We start from the raw sequence: 19,483 nt of genomic DNA, 5'->3' as shown, positions 1-19,483 counted from the left end.
CCCCTTTATCCACAGCGCATGTTACTCCTCCAATAAATTGGTTAAACATGATTTCCCTTTCACAAAACCATGCTGACTATTCCCGATTACCTTGAGTTTTTCTAAGTGCCCAGCTATAGCCTCCTTAATGATCGATTCTAACATCTTACCCACAACAGACGTCAAGCTAACTGGCCTACAGTTACCTGTTTTCTGCCCCCCCCCCCATTTCTTGAATAGAGGAGTTATATTTGCTACTTTCCAGTCTGAAGGAACTATTCCAGAATCTAGCAAATTTTGAAAAATTAACACCAACGCATCTACTACCTCATTAGCCACCTCTTTTAAGACCCTAGGATAAAGCCCATCAGGACCCAGGGACTTGTCAATCCGCAGCTCCATCAGTTTGGTCAGTACCGCTTCCCTGGTGATTGTAATTTCACCAAGTTCCTTTCTTCCTTCCACCTCCTGATTTACAGTTATTACTGGAATGTTTTTAGTATCCTCTATAGTGAATACAGAAGCAAAATATTTGTTCATTTCATCTGCCATTTTCTTATTATCTACTATTAACTCCCCATTCTCACTCTTTAGAGGACCAACACTCACTTTACTCACTCTTTTCCTTTTTAAATACCTGTAGAAACTCTTGCTATCTGTTTTTACATTCCTAGTTAGCTTCCTCTCATACTCTAATTTTTTTTTCTCCTGATTAACCTTTTAGTCATTCTTTGCCATTCTTTATATTCTGACCAATCATCTGACCTGCCACTCATCTTTGCACAATTATATGTCTTTTCCTTATGTTTGATGCTTTCCTTAACTTCTCTAGTTAACCATGGATGGTAGGTCCTCCCCTTAGAATTTTTCTTTACAGTAGGAATATACCTATTCTGAGTATTCTGAAATACCTTCTTAAATGTCTGCCACTGCGTCTGAATTGATCTATCTCCTAGCCTAGTAACCCAGTTCACTTCAGATAGCTCACATAGTTGCCCTTATTTAAGTTTAAAATACTAGCCTTAGGCCCACTGCTCTCTTTTTCAAACTAGATGTAAAATGCAATCGTATTGTGGTCGCTGCTACCTAGAGGTGCCTTTACTCTGAGGTCATTAATTAATCCTGTCACATTACAGAATATCAAGTCTAATATAACCTGATCTCTGGTTGGTTCCAGAATGTGCTGCTCTAAGAAACTATCTTGAAAGCATTCTATGACCTCCTCATCGAGGCTACTATTTCCAATCTGATTTTTCCAGTTTATATGTAGATTAAAATCACCTATGATTATTGCCATCCCTTTATCACAAGCACCCAATATTTTTTCTTGTATACTTCATCCTACATTGTGGTTGCTGTTCGGGGGCCTGTTGACCACTCCCACTAGTGACTTCTTTCCCCTACTATTCCTCATCTCCACCCAAACCTACATCATGAGCTCCTGAACCAAGGTCATCTCTTACTATTGCACCAATGCCATCCTTGATTAACAGTGCTACCCCTCTACCTTTACCTAGCTTCCTATTCTTCTTGAATGTTATGTAGCCCTCAATATTGGGGACCCAATCCTTGTCATCCTGCAGCCACATTTCCACATTGGCTATTAGATCATATTTATTTACTTCAATGTTTATTATTTATTATTATTATTTAAGGCAGCCCATTGTTCCACAAGAATTTTGCCTAAACAATGATGGCCTGCCTGCAACTGCTCCATCCAATTAATCGGCCTTCCCTCTCACCCCCAATATTTTTACTTATTTACTCCAACACTCATTGGGGATTAGAAGAATGAGAGGTGATCTTATTGAAACATGTATGATTCTGAGGGGCTTGACAGAATAGATGCTGAGAGGATGTTTCCCTTCATGAGGGAATCTAGAAATAGGGGACACAGTTTTCAAATAATGGGTCTCCCATTTAAGGTGGAGATGAGGAGGAATTTCCCCTCTCAGAGGGTTGCTAATCTTTGGAATTCTCTACCCCAGAGAGCAGTGGAGGCTGGGTCATTGAATATATTCAAGGCTGAGCTAGAGAAGCTTTTGATCTGCAAGGGAGTCAATGGTCATAGAGGGCAGGCAGGAAATTGGATTTAAGGCCACAATCAGACCAGCCATGATCTTATTGAATGTCGGAGTAGGCTTGAGGGACCGAATGGCCTACTCCTGCTCTTATTTCTTCTGTTCTTATTGGGCTTCTTAAACAATGCTTAAACTGCCTGAACCACTTTGGAGGAGTCCTGCTGTACTTGGCAGATCATGTGTCAAGATCCAACCTAGTCTGCTGCTTCCTGCGCAACCTCACCATCATGAGGACACAACCCTTGTCACCTGGTATACCGAGTGCCGAGACATTAGACAAATATGAAACTCTTAAGGAAATGTATGTGGTAAAATGACAGATTCCCAGCATTAACATCTCCCAGTATATAAAATACGTCTGATTATTTCAAATAAATGCCTGTGACATCAAGGATTTTCCATACGTCAAGTAATGTCCTCGCAGCTCAGCTTTAGTGAAGGGAGGGAATATGAATTTTCAGGACAAATTAAGATATTAATTGTTCATGTACATCTTCTATTCAAGAGATAAAGCTGACTGTTTCCTCCAAATTCTTCACGCTATCAAATTATGCTAATATACATTCTGCAAATCATTAGTCTATCATTTGGCTTCTGTGTACCACGTAGTTTTAGCCCATCTTCATTGATCTATCAGTGCCCTTTAATCCAGTTTTGGAGGAAACGGAAGAGCTCCTGAGTATCCCATATGATTCCAAGGAGCTATATTCCTCAGTTAAGGGGTAATGGTTATCTTAGATACACTGTCCCATGCACATCATATCCAAGGGCAGGTTACTGGAGCATTGAGTTGCTTATGGAAATAGCCTCACTCAATACAAAGGTGTTGGAGTAAAACCCAACCTGTAACATTGTTCCAAATCCTTCCTTCCAACAAAGCTTAAGGCTTTTAAAAGCATGGTTGGTGTCAAATAATCACTAATTCCTGATTTACCTCAACTTCTCTTGTTCTGTCTTGCACCATTGGCTTTTAAATTTAAAACAAGGAAGAGCTTAATGATACATGTTTGAAGTAATCTACCTGACAATGGAATTGAAAACAAAACATTTAGGTAATTCAAATTGCAATTGAAAGAAAGGACTTGTATTTCGATAATGCCTTTCATCACCTCCGAATGTCCCGAAGCACTTTACAGCCCATTAACTATTTTTGAAATGTAGGGAAACATGGCAACTAATTTGCACACAGCCAGATCCCACAAACAGCAATGAGATAATGAGCAGTTTTTCTGAGATGTTGTTGACGGATAAATATTGTCCAGAACGTCTAGAATTCCCTTCCCCTTCTTCAACATAGTGCCATGGAATCTTTTACATCCAATTGAGAGGCCAAATGGGCCCTCAGCTTAATATCTCATCAGAAGGGCGGCTCCTCCAATAGTGCAGCAGTCCCTCAGTATTACACTGAAGTGTCAGCTTAGATTATTTTTTATTTATTTACTCGTTCATGGGATGTAAACATCAGTGGCAAGGCCAGCATTAATTTCCCATCCCGAATTGCCCTTGAGAAGGTGGTGGTGAGCTGCCTTCTTGAACTGCTACAGTCCATCTGGTGTAGTGCTGTTACGAAGGGAGTTCCAGGATTTTGACTCAGTGACGGTAAAGGAACGTCGATATCGTTCCAAGTCAGTGAGTGACTTGGAGGGGATCTTGCAGGTGGTGGTGTTCACATGTGGATGCTGCCCTTATCCTTCTAGGTGGTAGAGGTGGTGGGTTTGGAAGGTGCTGTTGAAGGCGGCTTGCCGAGTTTCTGCAGTGCACCTTGTAGATGGTACACACTGCTGCCACTGTGCGTTGGTGGTGGGGGGAGTGAATTTTTAAGGTGGTGAATGGGGTGCTGATCAAGTGGGCTACATTGTCCTGGGTCAGGTTGAGCCTCTTGAGTATTGTTGGAGCTGCACTCATTCAGGCAAGTGAAGAGTATTCCATCACACTCCTGACTTGTACCCTGTGGATGGTGGACAAGCTTTGGGGAGTCAGGAGGTGAATTACTCACCCCAGAGTTCCCAGCCTCTTATATCCACAGTATTTATATGGCTGGTCCAGTTCAGTTTCTGGTCAATGGTAACCCCAGGATGGTGGAAGATTCAGTGATGGTAATGCTGTTGAATGTCAAGGGGAGATAGTTAGATTCTCTCTTGTTTGAGATGGTCATTGCCTGGCACTTGTGTGGAGTGAATGCTACTTGCCACTTATCAGCCCAAGCCTGAATGTTGTCCAGGTCTTGCTGCAGTGGACATGGGCTGCTTCAGTATCTAAGGAGATGTGAATGGGGTTGAACACAGTGCAATCATCAGCGAACATTCCCACTTCTGATGTTATGTTGGAGGGAAGGTCATTGATAAGTAATTATGTTCTCAAATGTCTGGGGTGGGCCTTGAATCCAGTGTTCTTACTAAGGTGAGATTCAGTCACTGAGCCAGGGCCGACTATCTGGATGCTGAATTGCAAAAATTAAGATAAGCGGGGGAATAAGCTTCAATGGGACAAGTGACCACGTCTTTTCACTGATTCCTTGTTTATAATATAAATCAGACAGCCTTCAGCTGCAAGATCGAAGTCTGACTTATGATAGCTGAGTTCTTTAGTTTTATGAATAAAATCAGATACAGATGACAGTGATAAAGGAACCCAAATGATGGTAAGGCCTGTTAGGGTGCACGGTGGGTCATGTTGTTTTTATTACTGCATCAATACACGTGTTTCAATCTGACATCAAATACTGAAGCTTTGGCATTGAGCCTTCCTATAGGCCACTAAAACCAACAGCGCTTTGTTTTTCTTGAAAGGCACATTCATCAGTTGATGGTTAAAAACGTATGATTTTATTACTATAGTGGGGACGATCCACTGTGCTGGCAGGTTGTGAATATTTTCCATTCAGTGCAGTTCTTAATTTGAAGTGAATGGATTCTATTAAATATCCACTCTGTGGTCACATCTGCATTACATTTTGAAAGATGATACTAGGCTGCTTTTGTTTTGATATCAATCCACAGGGATAAAGTTTAATTTCAAAGTCTAAGCCACGAGATTTAAAATAATTCAGTTCCTGATTATTATTTTTTCAAGCTATCTATCAGGTACTGGGTGTAATACAGGTGCTGGGTGGATATCAGATACTGGGTAATTATCACATACTGGGTCAAAATCCTGGAACTCCCTTCCTAACGGCACTGTGGGTGTACCTACCCCACATGGACTGCAGCGGTTCAAGAAGGCAGCTCACCATCACCTTCTCAAGGGCAATGAGGGATGGGCAATAAATGCTGGCCTGGCCAGCGATGCCCACATCCCAAGAACGACTAAAAAAAATTAGGTATATATCAGCTACTGGGTATATATCAGATACTGGCTATATATTAAATGCTGGGTGTGTATCATATACTGGGTATATATCAGATATTGGCTATATATTAAATGCTGGGTGTATATCATATACTGGGTATATATCAGATATTGGCTATATATTAAATGCTGGGTGTGTATCATATACTGGGTATATATCAGATATTGGCTATATATTAAATGCTGGGTGTGTATCATATACTGGGTATATATCAGATATTGGCTATATATTAAATGCTGGGTGTGTATCATATACTGGGTATATATCAGATATTGGCTATATATTAAATGCTGGGTGTGTATCATATACTGGGTATATATCAGATATTGGGTGGTTGGACTCTTTTGTTGAAGAGGATCATTAACTGGTAAGTGTGTGGTGTGAGTGTTACTTGCCATTTATCACCCCAAGCCAGGATGTTATCCTCGTCTTGCTGCATGCAGGTGTGGGTCGCTTCATTATCTGAGGAATTCCAAATGGAACTGAGCACAGTGCAATCATCAACAAACATCCGTACTGTTGAGCTTATGTCATTGATGAAGCAGATGGTTGGGCCTGGGATACTTACTGAGCATCGGTGAGGAGGTTATTGGTGAGTAAATACCACTTGATAGCACTGTTGATGACACCCTCCATTGCTTTGCTGATGATTGAGAGCAGGCTGATGGGGCGGTAATTGGCTCGGTTGGATTTGTCCTGCTTTTTCTGGACAGATATACCTGGGCAAGTTTCCACTTTGTTGGGTATATGCCAGTATTATAGCTGTACTGGAACAGCTTGGCTAAAGGCATGGCTAGTTCTCGAGCACCAAGACTTTTTTGTTCATTTGTGGGTTGTGAGCATCACTGGCAAGGCCAGCATTTATTGCCCATCCCTAATTGCCCTCGACAAGATAGTGGTGAGCCATCTCTTTGAACCGCTGCAGTCCATATGCTGTAGGCACAGCCACAGCACTGTTAGGAAGGGAGTTCCAGGATTTTGACCCAGCGACAGTGAAGGTTCTGGTGCTTCGGACGCTGCCTGGTGGTCCGTCCAGTTTTATTCTTATTTAACTTTTCTGTCGCAGTTTCATACAACTTAATGGCTTTCCAAGCCATTTCAGAGAGCAGTTAAGAGTCAACCACATTGCTGTGGCTCTGGAGTCACATGTAGGCCAGACCATGGCTGGACAGCAGATTTCTTTCCCTGAAGGACATTAGTGAACCAGATGGGTTTTTATGACAATTTGGCAGTTTCATAATCATCATTACTGAGACTCCAGACTTCAGCACAACAGTTGAGATGTTGTTGGGATCCATTGTCTGTGCTGCATCCAGTGTGTTCAGCCATTTCTTGATGTCATGTGGGGTGAATCAAATTGTTGGAAGTCTGAACTCTTTGATGGTGGGCTCCTCAGGAAGAGGCCAAGATGGATTATCCACTCAGCATTTTTGGCTGAAGATGGTTCAGCCTTGTCTTTTGCATGCATGTTGGGCTCAACCATCATTAAGGATGTGGATGTTCATGAAGCCTCTTCCTCCAGTTTGTTGTTTAATTGTCCACCACCATTCATGACTGGATGTGACAGGACTGCAGAGTTTTGACCTGATCTGTTGGTTGTGGTATCGTTTGGCTCTATATATAGCATGCTGCTTCCACTATGTAGCATGAATGTAGTCCTGTTTTGCAGCTTCACCAGGTTGGCACCTCATTTTTAGGCATGCCTGGTGCTGCTCCTTGCATACTCCCTGACACTCCTTATTGAACCAAATTTTGCCCCGTAGCCTGATGGTAATGGTAGATTGGGGGATATACTGGGCTATGAGGTTACAGATTGTGGTGGATTACAATTCTCCTGCTATTGATGGTCCTCTTGGATGCCCAGTTTTGAGCTGCTAGATCTGTTCTGAATCTATCCCATTTAGCCCAGTAGTAGTGTCACACAACACGATGGAGGGTGGCCCCAGTGTGGAGATGAGACTTCTTCTCTATCAGGACTGTGCGGTGATCGATCCTACCAATCCTGTCATGGACAGATGCATCTGCAACAAGTAGATTGGTGAGGATGAGGCCAAGTAGGTATTTCATTCTCGTTGGGTCTCTTACCAACTGCCGCAGGCCCAATCTGGTACATCTGTCCTTCAGTACTCAGCCAGCTTGGTCAGTAGTGGTGCTACCAAGCCACTCTTTGTGATGGACATTGAAGTCCCCCACCCAGAGTACATTCTGTGCCCTTAGTCCTTCTTCCAAGTGGTGTTCAACATGGAGGAGTACTGACTCATTAGTCGATGTGGGGGTGGGGGGGGGTTGTGAGGTGATAGGTGATAATCAGCAGGAGGTTACCTCACCCATGTTTTACCTGATGCCATGAGACCTCATGAGATCTGGAATCAATGTTGAGGACTCCCAGAGACACTCTTTCCTGATTATATACCACTATGCTACTGCCCTTCTTGGTGGGTCAGTCCTTCCAATGGGGCAGAATATATCCAGGGATGGGGAATTGGTTGTAAGTATGATTCTGTGAATATGACTATGTCAGGCTGATGCTTGACTAGTCTATGGGACAAATCCCCCAATTTTGACACAAATCACCAGATGTTAGTGAGGAGGACCTTGCAGTGTTGATTGGGCAGGGTGTGCCTTTGTCGTGTCTGAATCCAATGCCTAGCTTGATGCTGGGTGGTCCATTTTGTAGCTATTTTGATACAACTGAATGGCTTGCTAGGCCATTTCAGAGCACAGTTAAAAGACAAGCATATTGTTGTGGGTCTGGAATCACAGGGTAGGGTGACAAGTTTCCTTCTCTAAAGAACCTTAGTGAACCAGCTGGGTTTTTACAACAATCCAAAAACTTTGTGGTCAATTAACAATGATAGCTTTTTATTCCAGATTTGTGTATGTCCTTCAGCACCTGTCACACCACACCCTGTAGGCTTCTACAACTTTAAATAACAGTACAGACCAGCAAACACTTCTACGAACTCAGCAGGAGCAGGAGAAATCAATCAGCAACTAACCTGAAAGTAGTTGATGATCGCATTAAATAGCACTGGTGGTGGGAGTGGCGAGGGGGTTGCGGGGGAGCAGGGGGGGTGTCCTTTCTGCTGCTGAACACATGTTCAGCTGTGTGTGGTTAAGAGAAGGCTTTAGCTGGAGCTTTGAGCTCCAAAATGGCAACGTTGGCATCCCACTGAGACAGGCAGTATGCAAACTTTGAAATGATTTCAGCATGCAGCCCACTGCAGAATGCACTGCTCGCTGGTTGCATGCTCAGCAGGGAGCCCAGCAGCGTGGGTGTCTAGTGTGACACACAACTAGCCTGGGCCTTTTAAAGGCAGCCTGTCCCTCTTAGAGCTGCACTTGCGCAACAAGAGCTGCTGCAGAATGTCTCTGGAATGCATGGCTGGAAGAAAATGCACAACAAATGGAGCAACAGGCAAAGGAGAGGGCTCCCAGATTTTCTGATGTGGTGCTGAAGGCATTCATGATGGAGGTGGAAAGGAGGGAAGATGCCATGTTCCCGAAAGGGGCCAGGAGGCTTTCAAAGCACAACTTGAGAAGGGAATGGCAACAGGTGGCCACGGATTCCCAGAGTCCAGCCTCGAGGACCTGGTTGCAGTCCTGGAAAAAGCTCAGTGACCTCACACTTACGGTCAAGGTCAGTGAATGCATCTTCAAATAGCAAATCCCACCCACTGCACCAACAACACCTCATGCTGCTCACTGCACCACAGCCCCATCACTCACCTATCAGCAATCAGGACTCATACCTAAAATTCAGATGCTACACCTCGCCCTCACAAACTTACCAATGCAGCCAGCCTCACAAACACCTCCAGCTATTTCACCTATGGCAGGCACATCACCCAAACATATAGCAACATAATCACTGACATTTTTCATCTCTATTGCAGGACAACTTGGCCTATAACTGCAGGATGCAGCAGAGAACCTGTGGGAGATAGGTACGGCTGCATCGACTGAGCCCTCTGGAAGAGACGGTGCTCCACACCACAGGGCTGCTGTGACTCAGGCAGTTCAATCTGGTGTCACTGGGAATATTCAGGTTGTTCCTGCTTTATGTCCCTTCTCAAAGCCCACCTCACCCTCATCTTGCTATCCGACATGAAGTGCAAGCTACTGATGGTTTGACCACGGACCTCTTCCTTTACACCCCTTCCTTCCCTTCCCTCACCCCAACGTTCCTGTTCTGTATTTCTGCTTTCACATACTCAAAACCTGTCGTCTGACTAGCACTGCAGCTTCATCATGAAGGGCAATACTAGGTCACTGATGAAGAAGCACATTCACTTAATTTGACACTCGCAGCTACCAGCTCAGATACTGGCACTGCACAAATTTAGAGGCTAGCATAGATTCGGGATCAACACATGGGGGAAAGGATAGTGTGTGTACCAGCTCACCAGAGGGCGAGGTCAGAGACAGGTTCTGCTGCAAGGAACTCGATGGGGTAACGTGCAGAAGAATGCTGATGGTCATGCACACTGAGATGCTTGGTGCATTGGCTGGCCTGCCACAGAGCACCTTGTCACCGTGAAGGAGCATGGAGGAGTCCAGCTCCAACTTGGCATAGGGCTTCATTCTGAACTTGGAGCCCATCCTTTCCAGTATGCAAGTGGTGGCCAACTCCATGACAGAACTTGCAGACCCACCCATGATGCAGCATCTGATGGCCAATATCTCAGTTTCCATTGCAACACAGGCAAAGCCCACTCAACATTTCAGTGCTGTAGTGGAAAGTCGACTAAGGTCATGAGATCTATGCCTGCTGCCATGCAGGCTCAGGCTGTTGCCATCATAGCTGTGATAACAGTGCTCAAAGGGGCATGCAGACTCTCACAGCAGTCCAACAATCTGCACGCCAACAGATTACTAGTTTTGCTGAAGTGCTGCCCTGGGAGACTGTCAGTGGCACCATGGAGCCCAAACATAATGTCCTCTCTCAGGATGAGAGCATTCATCCTCCCAGCCCGCCACTTGTCTGATGCCTCTCAGCCAGCCAGCCCAGGCTGCTACTGCCCATGCCGAGGTGGTGCAGTCTGAAGCCCAGCCCACAAGGCCCAGGTCAGCTCGAGGCCGTCCTGCAAGGCCATCTGCAGTCTCTCCCATTAAAGGCCTCCACCAGCCATGCTGCAGCTACTGGGATAGCACTACATAGGAGCTCTAGGGCAGAAAAAGACACTGGGAAGACAGGCACTAAGGGTGAATTGTTCAGTTTTGAGTGTATTAGTGGAAGTGTTGTTGGATGAAGTTGTTCTGGGAATTATTTTTTTGTTGGTGGCTTTTATTTCAGGATTTTGGCCAAGAGGACGTTGTGATGATACTGAGCAGATGGACTGAAAGGTGGGGAATTGTGGGGTAACTGGGATGTGTTCTCCTTATGCTGCCCCATCAAAGTCTTCATCTGAGTTCCCTGCAGCAGTACTTGTCTGCGACCTCACCCTCCTGTGAGTTGGCACATGAGCTATCCTTTCCCCCTCATCTGGCTGCAGATGAACTGTGACCAGTGGATCACCATATGCAGTTCCCACCTCTCTACTAGCCTCTAAGGTACACACAGAACCAATGTCTGAGCTGGTGACTGGGAGTTTCAGGTCAAATGATGGGGCCTCTTCATCAGTAATGTTACTCTCTCTTTTCCTCCTGGGGCTGCTGTGGCCGTATCTGAAAGCAGAAAATCAGAAGGGGAGAGTTGGGGCAAAGCAAGGGGAACGTGTGGTGTAAAGCAAAGACTTCACGGTAACACCAACTACAGCTTACACTTCATTAAAATAGCAGAATGATATGAGTTAAGAAGGGGTATAAGGCAGTAACATATTGTCATCTGAAATGCTCCCCAGCGATGCCGGCTGCTCTGGGCTCTGTCACATCCAGCCCCATGATGCGGAGCACTCTCTCCTCTGTTGGGCTCAGGAGATGGAGGCCTGCCAAGCCCTTACCTCTGCCCCTTACCTCTGCTCTGCTGCCCCTTTGTATTTCATGCCACCTTTTCCTGCAAGAGGAAGGGAAGAATGTTAGTGATTGTTTTGCACTGTGTCTAAGTGATGTGCCTGCTATAGCTGAATAACTGGATGTATGTGGCGGCAGCGAGAGATCCTCTGGAGTTTAGAAGAATGAGAGGTGATTTCATTCAAAATTCTTATAGGGCTCGACAGGGTAGATGCGGGAAAGATGTTGCCCTCGCTGGGGAGTCTAGAACCAGGGGACACAGTCTCAGAATAAGGGGCAGGCCATTTAGGACTGAGATGAGGAGGAATTTCTTCATTCAGAGGGTGGTGAATCTTTGGAATTCTCTGCCCCAGAGGGCTGTGGAGGCTCAGTCGTTGAGTATATTCAAGACTGAGATTGATAGATTTCTACATATTAAAAACATTAAGGGATATGGGGAGAGTGCAGGAAAATGGTGTTTAATAGAAGATCAGCCATGAATGGCGGAGTGGGCTCGAAGGGCTGAATGGCCTATTCCTGCTTCTATTTTTATGTTCTTATGCAACGGTGGTGAAGGGATGAATGTTTAAGGTAGTGGATGGGGTGCCAATCAAGAGGGCTGTTTTGTCCTGGATGGTGTCAAGCTTCTTGAGTGTTGTTGGAACTGCACTCATCCAGGGAAGTGTATTCGATCACACTCCCGACTTATGACTTGTCGATGGTGGACAGGCTTTGGGGAGTCAGAAGGTGAGTTACTCATGACAGAAATCCCAGTCTCTGACCTGCTCTTTTAGCCACAGTATTCATATGGCTGGTCCAGTTAGGTTTCTGGTCAATGATAACCTCCAAGATGTTAATGGTGGGGGATTCAGCAGTGATAATGTCATTGAACATCAAGGGGAGATGGTTAGATTCTCTTTTGTTGGAGATGGTCATTGTCTAGCACTTGTATGGCACGAATGTTACTTGTCACTTATTAGCCCAAGCCTGGATATTGTCCAGCTCTTGCTGCATGTGGAAATGGACTGCTTCAGTATCTAAGGAGTTGCAAATGGTGCTGAACATCGTACAATCATCAGAAAACATCCCCACTTCTGACCTTATGATGGAGGGAAGGTCATTGATGAAGCAGCTGAAGATGGTTGGGCCTAGGACACTATCCTGAGGAAGTCCTGCAATGATGTCCTGGGGCTGAGATAATTGACTTCCAACAACCACAACCATCTTCCTTTGTGCTCGGTATGGCTCCAACCAGTGGAGTGTTTTTCTCCTTATTCCTATTGAACAATTTGTATATTAGATAAAATATGTATATCTGGAACAATCTACAAATATGTTAAGAATCAGTTGAGCCAACCGTTTTTCATACAGGTTACCAGGAATTTGTATAACATTCCTTCATTTTCTTTCAGTGAGTTCGACTTGTTTTCCCTGGACTCTAGGACTATCTGGGCTGCAGAGGAAGGGTGGCTGGTATTCGATATTACAGCCACAAGTAATCATTGGGTGGTGAATCCAAACAATAACCTGGGCCTCCAGCTATTTGTGCAAACAACTACGGGTAAGATTCAGACTCTGGCACTGTTGGTTATCATACCTTTGCACTGTGGGAACAATTTTAACCAGTAAGCTCCAACAGAAGGACATGTATCTGAACTGCTGTCTCCATCTGTATATAAGTATCTGAAGCTCTCTGTACTTGTGCCGGAACATGTATATTCACCTATAATGGCACCTGAACCAGTGAGGGTAATTTTAATCTAACCTGCTCAGCAAGAAGTTGATTGGATTGGGCAATCGGACCATTTTACTTTCCCTTGACTTGACAGAGTATAAAATCAGGTGGGATGTGAAACAGCCAATCCAATCCTCTCAACTCTCGGCTGGGTGGGTTAGGTTAAACTTACCCCTCTACCCATACATGTATCTAAACCTATATCACATATAGGGGCGGCACAGTGGTTAGCACCGCCGCCTCACAGCTCCAGCAACCCGGGTTCAATTCTGGGTACTGCCTGTGTGGAGTTTGCAAGTTGTCCCTGTGTCTGCGTGGGTTTCCTCCGGGTGCTCTGGTTTCCTCCTACAGCCAAAAGACTTGCAGGTTGATAGGTAAATTGGCCATTATAAATTGCCCCTAGTATAGGTAGGTGGTAGGGGAATATAGGGACAGGTGAGGATGTGGTCGGAATATGGGATTAGTGTAGAATTAGTATAAATGGGTGGTTAATGGTCGGCACAGACACGGTGGGCCGAAGGGCCTGTTTCAGTGCTGTATCTCTAAATCTAAAAAAAATCTAAATCTAAATCTGCAAAGGTACCTCTGTCTGTATGTGTGACTACCTGTATCTGATACAGATTTTTAAAAAATGAGTACACTAAAGTAAAGCTACAGATCAAAATAGAGGCTCAGGAACAGCTACTTTACACATACAGATAGAGACATAGATACAGACACTGGTATGGATACAAGCCTGTAAGTTAAGCAGTTTCAGAATGTGCATCTGTACCTGTTTCTTCACTTGTATCTATCTGCAACTGTCCTTGAACCTGTGCCCGTCTTGTTATCTGTATGCATGCTTACATCTACAGCTGTATCTCAATCTTTGCTGGCATTGGTACCTGTCAGTCTGTGTCGTGTATCAACATTTGTACACATAGCTATGACTATATCTATATTTCAATCTGCCTGTATCATTATATGAATTGATATTTATATCTGTGTCTCTCCCTGTTCTTGTACCTGTACCAATATATGTATTTGTTTCTTCCTGTACCTGAACCAGATCTGCACCTTTATCTGCATTATATTTTCCTGTAGCACTCCCTATTCTTGCATCTGTATCTCTCCCTGGATGTCTATCATTATTTGCACCTTTATTTGCAGTATCTGTACCTGTATCTCCAGCTGATCTAAACCTCTATATGTACCTCACCTCTACCTGCACCATCGGTGTAATGGAGATGTATCTGGACCTGCATCGCTAGGTCAGAGGTCAGAGGTGTGCAATTTTAGGGTTCTCCAATTTTGTCAATTTAAGAGTTCTTGTTTAGCTCACGACAGAACAACTCTGCATTCTAGCCCAATTCCATCCCAATTCCATCCCAATCCTTATTTATGGCCCACCCCTAGTTAATCTGAGAAGATTTTTTTTTTAAGAAGGCTTGATATGGTACTTTAGAGAACATTAAGAGTCAACCATGTGTAGGCCAGACAGGGTAGCTTCCCTTCCATGAAGTTTTCATAGTCATTTTTTCTAGTGCTAGTGCACAAATGACCAGATTTGTGAATTTACTTTCTTCATGGTGAGATTTGAACTCATACCTTTGGTTTGTCAGTCCAATACACAACTGTACCCTCTGCTATATGACTCCTTATCACTGGATTCTGATTTACACTGAAATCTATCACGTGACACCATGTTCTCACCCCACCCACAGTAGCTGGATTAATACACACTCTATGGGGCTAATTTTAATCCTGCCACCCAACTGATATGTTGTAGGATGGTGGTTAAAATGGCTGTCAAGTGCGTCCTGGTGGGTTTCTGATGCACTCCAGCCTGCATCATTTTAACTGCGCAGTTTTCAGTTCCTGGAAAGGCACCCGCCACAGGCAGGGAGGGGCCTCATTAGTATTTAAATGTTGGGCCCTATGATGCAATTAGTACCCCAACGCAGTTTTAATTATCAATTGCACAGTGCCCAACCTACTGCTGAATCCTGGCGGCAAGCAGGTGCAGGGCCAGAAGATGCCAGGAACGTAGATGATTTCATTGTTCTTAACGATTCCTTGTTGGTGGTGAGAAGCAGGAACAAGAAATTCTTGGGCTTCCCTACTTCTCCCCTGACTGGGATTCCCTCAGATCCCTCACTCCACTTCCTTCATTCCCTTCCCTCCCAACTCTTCTCTGCCTCCCCTCTCCTTGTACCACTTTCCACCCCTCCTCCTCTTTCCACACCTCCTCTTTCCACCCCTCCTCCACTCTCTGTTCTTCCCCTGTTCTCCCATCCCCACTCCTCCCATCCCCACTCTCCTTTTCTATTTCCCCCTCTCCTTGATCCTGTGCCCAAAATCAGCCCCTCTTCTACCCTGTTCCTCCCCTCCTCCATTAACCCCTCCTTTCCTGCTCCCCATTTCTATTCTCCATTCTACCCCTCTTTTCCATTCCATCCCCAATTTTTCCCCTCCACCCCACTCCTCCTTTTCTCAACTTCACTTCCTGTTCCCCTCCCCTCTTTTCCATTCCCCCCTCTGTCCACTTCCCTCTCTCCCCACCTCTTTTCCCTCTCTCTCCTCCCACATCCTTTTCCCTTTCTCTTCTCCCTCTTTTCCCCCTCCATTTATCCTTCCCTCCTCACACATATCCTTGTCCCTTCCTCTCTCCTTTCCCCTCACCCATTTCCTCTGCCTGCCACCCTTCTCCCCTCTCCTTTCCTTTCTCCCACCTTCTCCCATTCCAGATAACTTCCTTTTTCCCCCTCATCCTTCTTTCTCCTGAGTGAATCATAAGAACATAAATAGGAGCAGGAGAAGGCCATTTGGCCCCTCAAGCCTGCTCCACCATTCAATAAGATCATGCTTAATCTTCTACATCAATTCCACCTTCCTGCACTTTCTCCATATCCCCTGATTCCCTTAGTATCCAAAAATCTGTCAATCTCGGTCTTGAATATACTCAACAACTGAGCATCCATAGCTCTCTGGGGTAGAGAATTCCAAAGATTCACCACTGATTCAGTGAATAAATTTCTCTTCATCTCAGTCCTAAATGGTCGACCCCTTATCCTGAATCTGTGGTCCTGAGTTCTGGACTCTTCAGCCAGGGGAAACATCCTCCCAGTATTTATCCTGTCAAGCCTCTTAAGAGTTTTATGTTTCAGCAAGATCACCTCTCATTCTTCTAAACTCTGGGGAATATAGGCCTAATCTACTCAAGCTCTGCTCATAAAACAATTCCATCTTTTACTAATCAGTCTAGTAAACCTACATTGCACTCTCTCAAAGGCCTTCCTTAGATAAGGAGACCAAAACTGCACACAATACTGCAGCTGCGATCTCACCAGGGCTCTATATAATTGTAGTAAGACTTCTTCACTCTTATATTCCAAACCCTTTGCAATAAAGGCTAACATACCATTTGCCTTCCTAATTGTTTGCTGTACCTGCATGTTAACTTTCTATGATTCATGTACAAGGACACCCAGGTTCCTCTGAATATCAATATTTCCCAGTCTCTCACAATTTCAAAAAAATTCTGCTTGTCTATTCTTCCAACCAAAGCGGGCGATTTCACAATGCTCCCCATTAATTCCATGTATGGAATTCTTGCCCAATCACTTAACTTATCTAAATCCTTTTGCAGCCTCCTTACATCCTCCTCAACTTATTTTTCCACCTAACTTCAAATCATCAGCAAACTTCAATACATTACACTCGATCCCCTCATTCAAATCATTGATATAGATTGTAAATAGCTGAGGCTCCAGCACTGATCCTTGCAGCACTCCATTAGTTACAACCTGTCAACTAAAAATCACCTACTATCTGTTTTCTATCCATTAACCAAGCCTTAATCCATGCTGATATATTACCCCAAATCCCATGAGCCCTAATTTGGTGTAATACCCTCTTGTGTAGCAACATGTAGAATGTTTTTTGAAAATCCAAATACACTGCATCTACTGGCTCCCCCTTTTCCAATCTGCTAGTTACAACTTCAAAGAACTTTAACAGATTTACCAAACACAATTTCCCTTTCATTAGTTCCTGTTAACTCTGCCCAATCGTATTATGATTTTCTAATTGCCCTGCTATCATGCCCTTATTAATAGATTCTAGCATTTTCACTACTACTGATGTCTCCACAATTCAACCTTAACAGGCTTTATTCCCACAGTGTCAACCTTAACAGGAGAATTAATGTGACATTAATATCCCACATGCACTGCACATAGTATCATAGAACAGTGCAGCTCAGAAGGAGGTCATTCGGCCCATCGAGTCTGTGCTGGCTCTTTCGAATAACAATCCAGTTAGCCCCACTCCCCATATCGCTGCAATTTTTTTCTCCTTCAAGTATTTATCCTATTCCCTTCTGAAGGCTGCTATTGAATGTTTCCACCAACCTTTCAGGCAGTGCATTCCAAATCCTAATCACTCGTTGAATAATAATGTTTTTCTTCATGTCGACTGTGTTTCTTTAGCCAATCACCTTAAATCTGTGCCTCTGGTTATCAACCCTTCATCCATTGGAAACAGTGGAGGAAATTTTATGCTCTCCCCCGTGAAGGGTTTGGAGGCAGGAAGAGAATAAAATTGGGTGGGATGGTGGCTTTGAACGGCTTTCCCACCCCGCTATCAACTGAGGCCTTTAATTGTGCAATGAATCCCCATTTAAGGGCCTCATCCCACCACCGCAATTAGCCATGCAGCCGCACGGGAAGCATGGCTGGAAAAACAGGCTGCTTGACGGCTCTGGGGTGGGGGGGGGGCGATTTCCCCTCATTAAAAGGCACTTAGTTCCTGAATGAGGGACCTGACATGGGGAAGGGGGGAGCCTGCTGAGAATCGCGGTGGCGCTGCTCAATGCTAACCTCCAGTTGGTTGATAGCCCTCCGAGGTCAGGACTTCCGGTGCTGGGGTCTTTGATCCTATGGAAGGCCCACCGCTGTCCACTTAATTGGGCACTAGATTTAGTGGGCCTTTCGGAGAAGAGGAACACGGGGTTCTTGGCGATGCTTTTCCAAACGCCAGTTTCTCTTTATTTACTCTATCTAAACCCTCTTTGATTTTGAATACGCTATCAAATCTCTTTTTAACCTTCTCTGCTCTAAGGAGAACAAGCTGTTTTCTTTAGTTTCTCCGTATAACTTAAGTCCTTCATCCCTGGTACCATTCTCGTAATTCTTGTCTGCACCCTCTCTAAGGCCTTGACAATTTTTACTGGTTCTGAGTCAGCAATTTAGGTGAGAGAAGAAGACTCCTCAGACCTTCTATCAGCTGATATGCACTAACAGTGACCTTCTGTATGCTGCAGAGCCCTGTCCCATTGATGGGAAAACAGTGCAGAACCACCAGAAATGGGGGACTGAGTTACAGAGTCATTTACGGCACAGAAGGAGGACAGTCGGCCCATCGAGTCCATGCCGGCTCTCCACAGAGCTCTGCAATCAGTCCCACTCCCTGGCTCGATCCCTGTAACCCTGCAGGTCTATTTCTCTCAGGTGGCCATCCAATTTCCTCGTGAAGTTATTGATTGTCTCTGCTTCCACCACCCTTTTGGGCAGTGAGTTCCAGGTCATTACCACCTGCTGGGTAAAAAAGTGCTTCCTCATACTCCCCCTGCATCTCTTGCCCAAAACTTTCAATCTGTGTCCCCTAGTCCTTACACCATTTGTTAATGGGAACAGTTTTTCCTTGTCTAAATTATCTAAACCTGCCATAATCTTGAGAACTTCTATTAAATCTCGCCTCAATCTCCTTTGTTCTAAGGAGAACTAACCCAGCTTTTCCAAACTAACTGTGTAACCAAAATTCTCCATCTCTGGAATCATTCTGGTAAATCTCCTCTGCACCCTCGCAAGGACCCTCACATCCTTCCTGAAGTGTGGTGACCAGAACTGGATGCAATACTCTGGTCGGAGCCTAGCCAGAACTTTATAAAGGTTCAGCATAACTTCCCTGCTTTTGTACTTAATGCATCTATTTATGGAGCCCAAGATCCCATTACTTTACTATCCCCTCTCTCGATATGTCCTGCCACCTTCAAAGATCGATGCACATGCACCCCCAGGTCCCCCTATTCCTGCACACTCTTTAGAGCTGTGCTATTAAGTATATAAAAACAGAAAGTACTGGAAATAATCAGCAGGTTAGGCAGCATCTGTGGAGAGAAACAGAGTTAACTGTGGCCTTTCATCAGAACTATCCCATTGTTCCAATACAGCTCCTCCTGTCAGTCTTTAGTTCCATTCCACCCTCGTCATTGCTTTGAAATTAGCCCTCTTCCAATCTAGACATTCTACCTTATTTTGTTCCTTGCTTTTCTGCATTATGAATATAAACCTGATGATACAATGATCACTCTTACCCAAGTACTCTCCGACAGACACTTGGTCCACTTGAACCATCTCATTTCTCAGC

At 44.6% G+C, this 19,483-nt stretch overlaps 1 protein-coding gene across 1 annotated transcript in view; it reads left to right on the top strand.

The window, feature by feature from the left end:
* Positions 1-19,483, top strand: part of bmp7b (bone morphogenetic protein 7b) — a 300,611-nt gene that overhangs the window by 259,782 nt on the left and 21,346 nt on the right. The window contains exon 3 of the mRNA XM_068048039.1: positions 12,753-12,901. Within this exon, the coding sequence (XP_067904140.1) occupies positions 12,753-12,901 (149 nt within the window). The remainder of the gene's footprint in view (positions 1-12,752; positions 12,902-19,483) is intronic.

The sequence above is a fragment of the Heterodontus francisci genome, chromosome 16 (genome assembly GCF_036365525.1).
Source record: "Heterodontus francisci isolate sHetFra1 chromosome 16, sHetFra1.hap1, whole genome shotgun sequence".
NCBI lineage: Eukaryota > Metazoa > Chordata > Chondrichthyes > Heterodontiformes > Heterodontidae > Heterodontus > Heterodontus francisci.
Note: the sequence above shows the minus strand (reverse complement) of the source record. Positions and strands in the feature narration are given on the sequence as shown.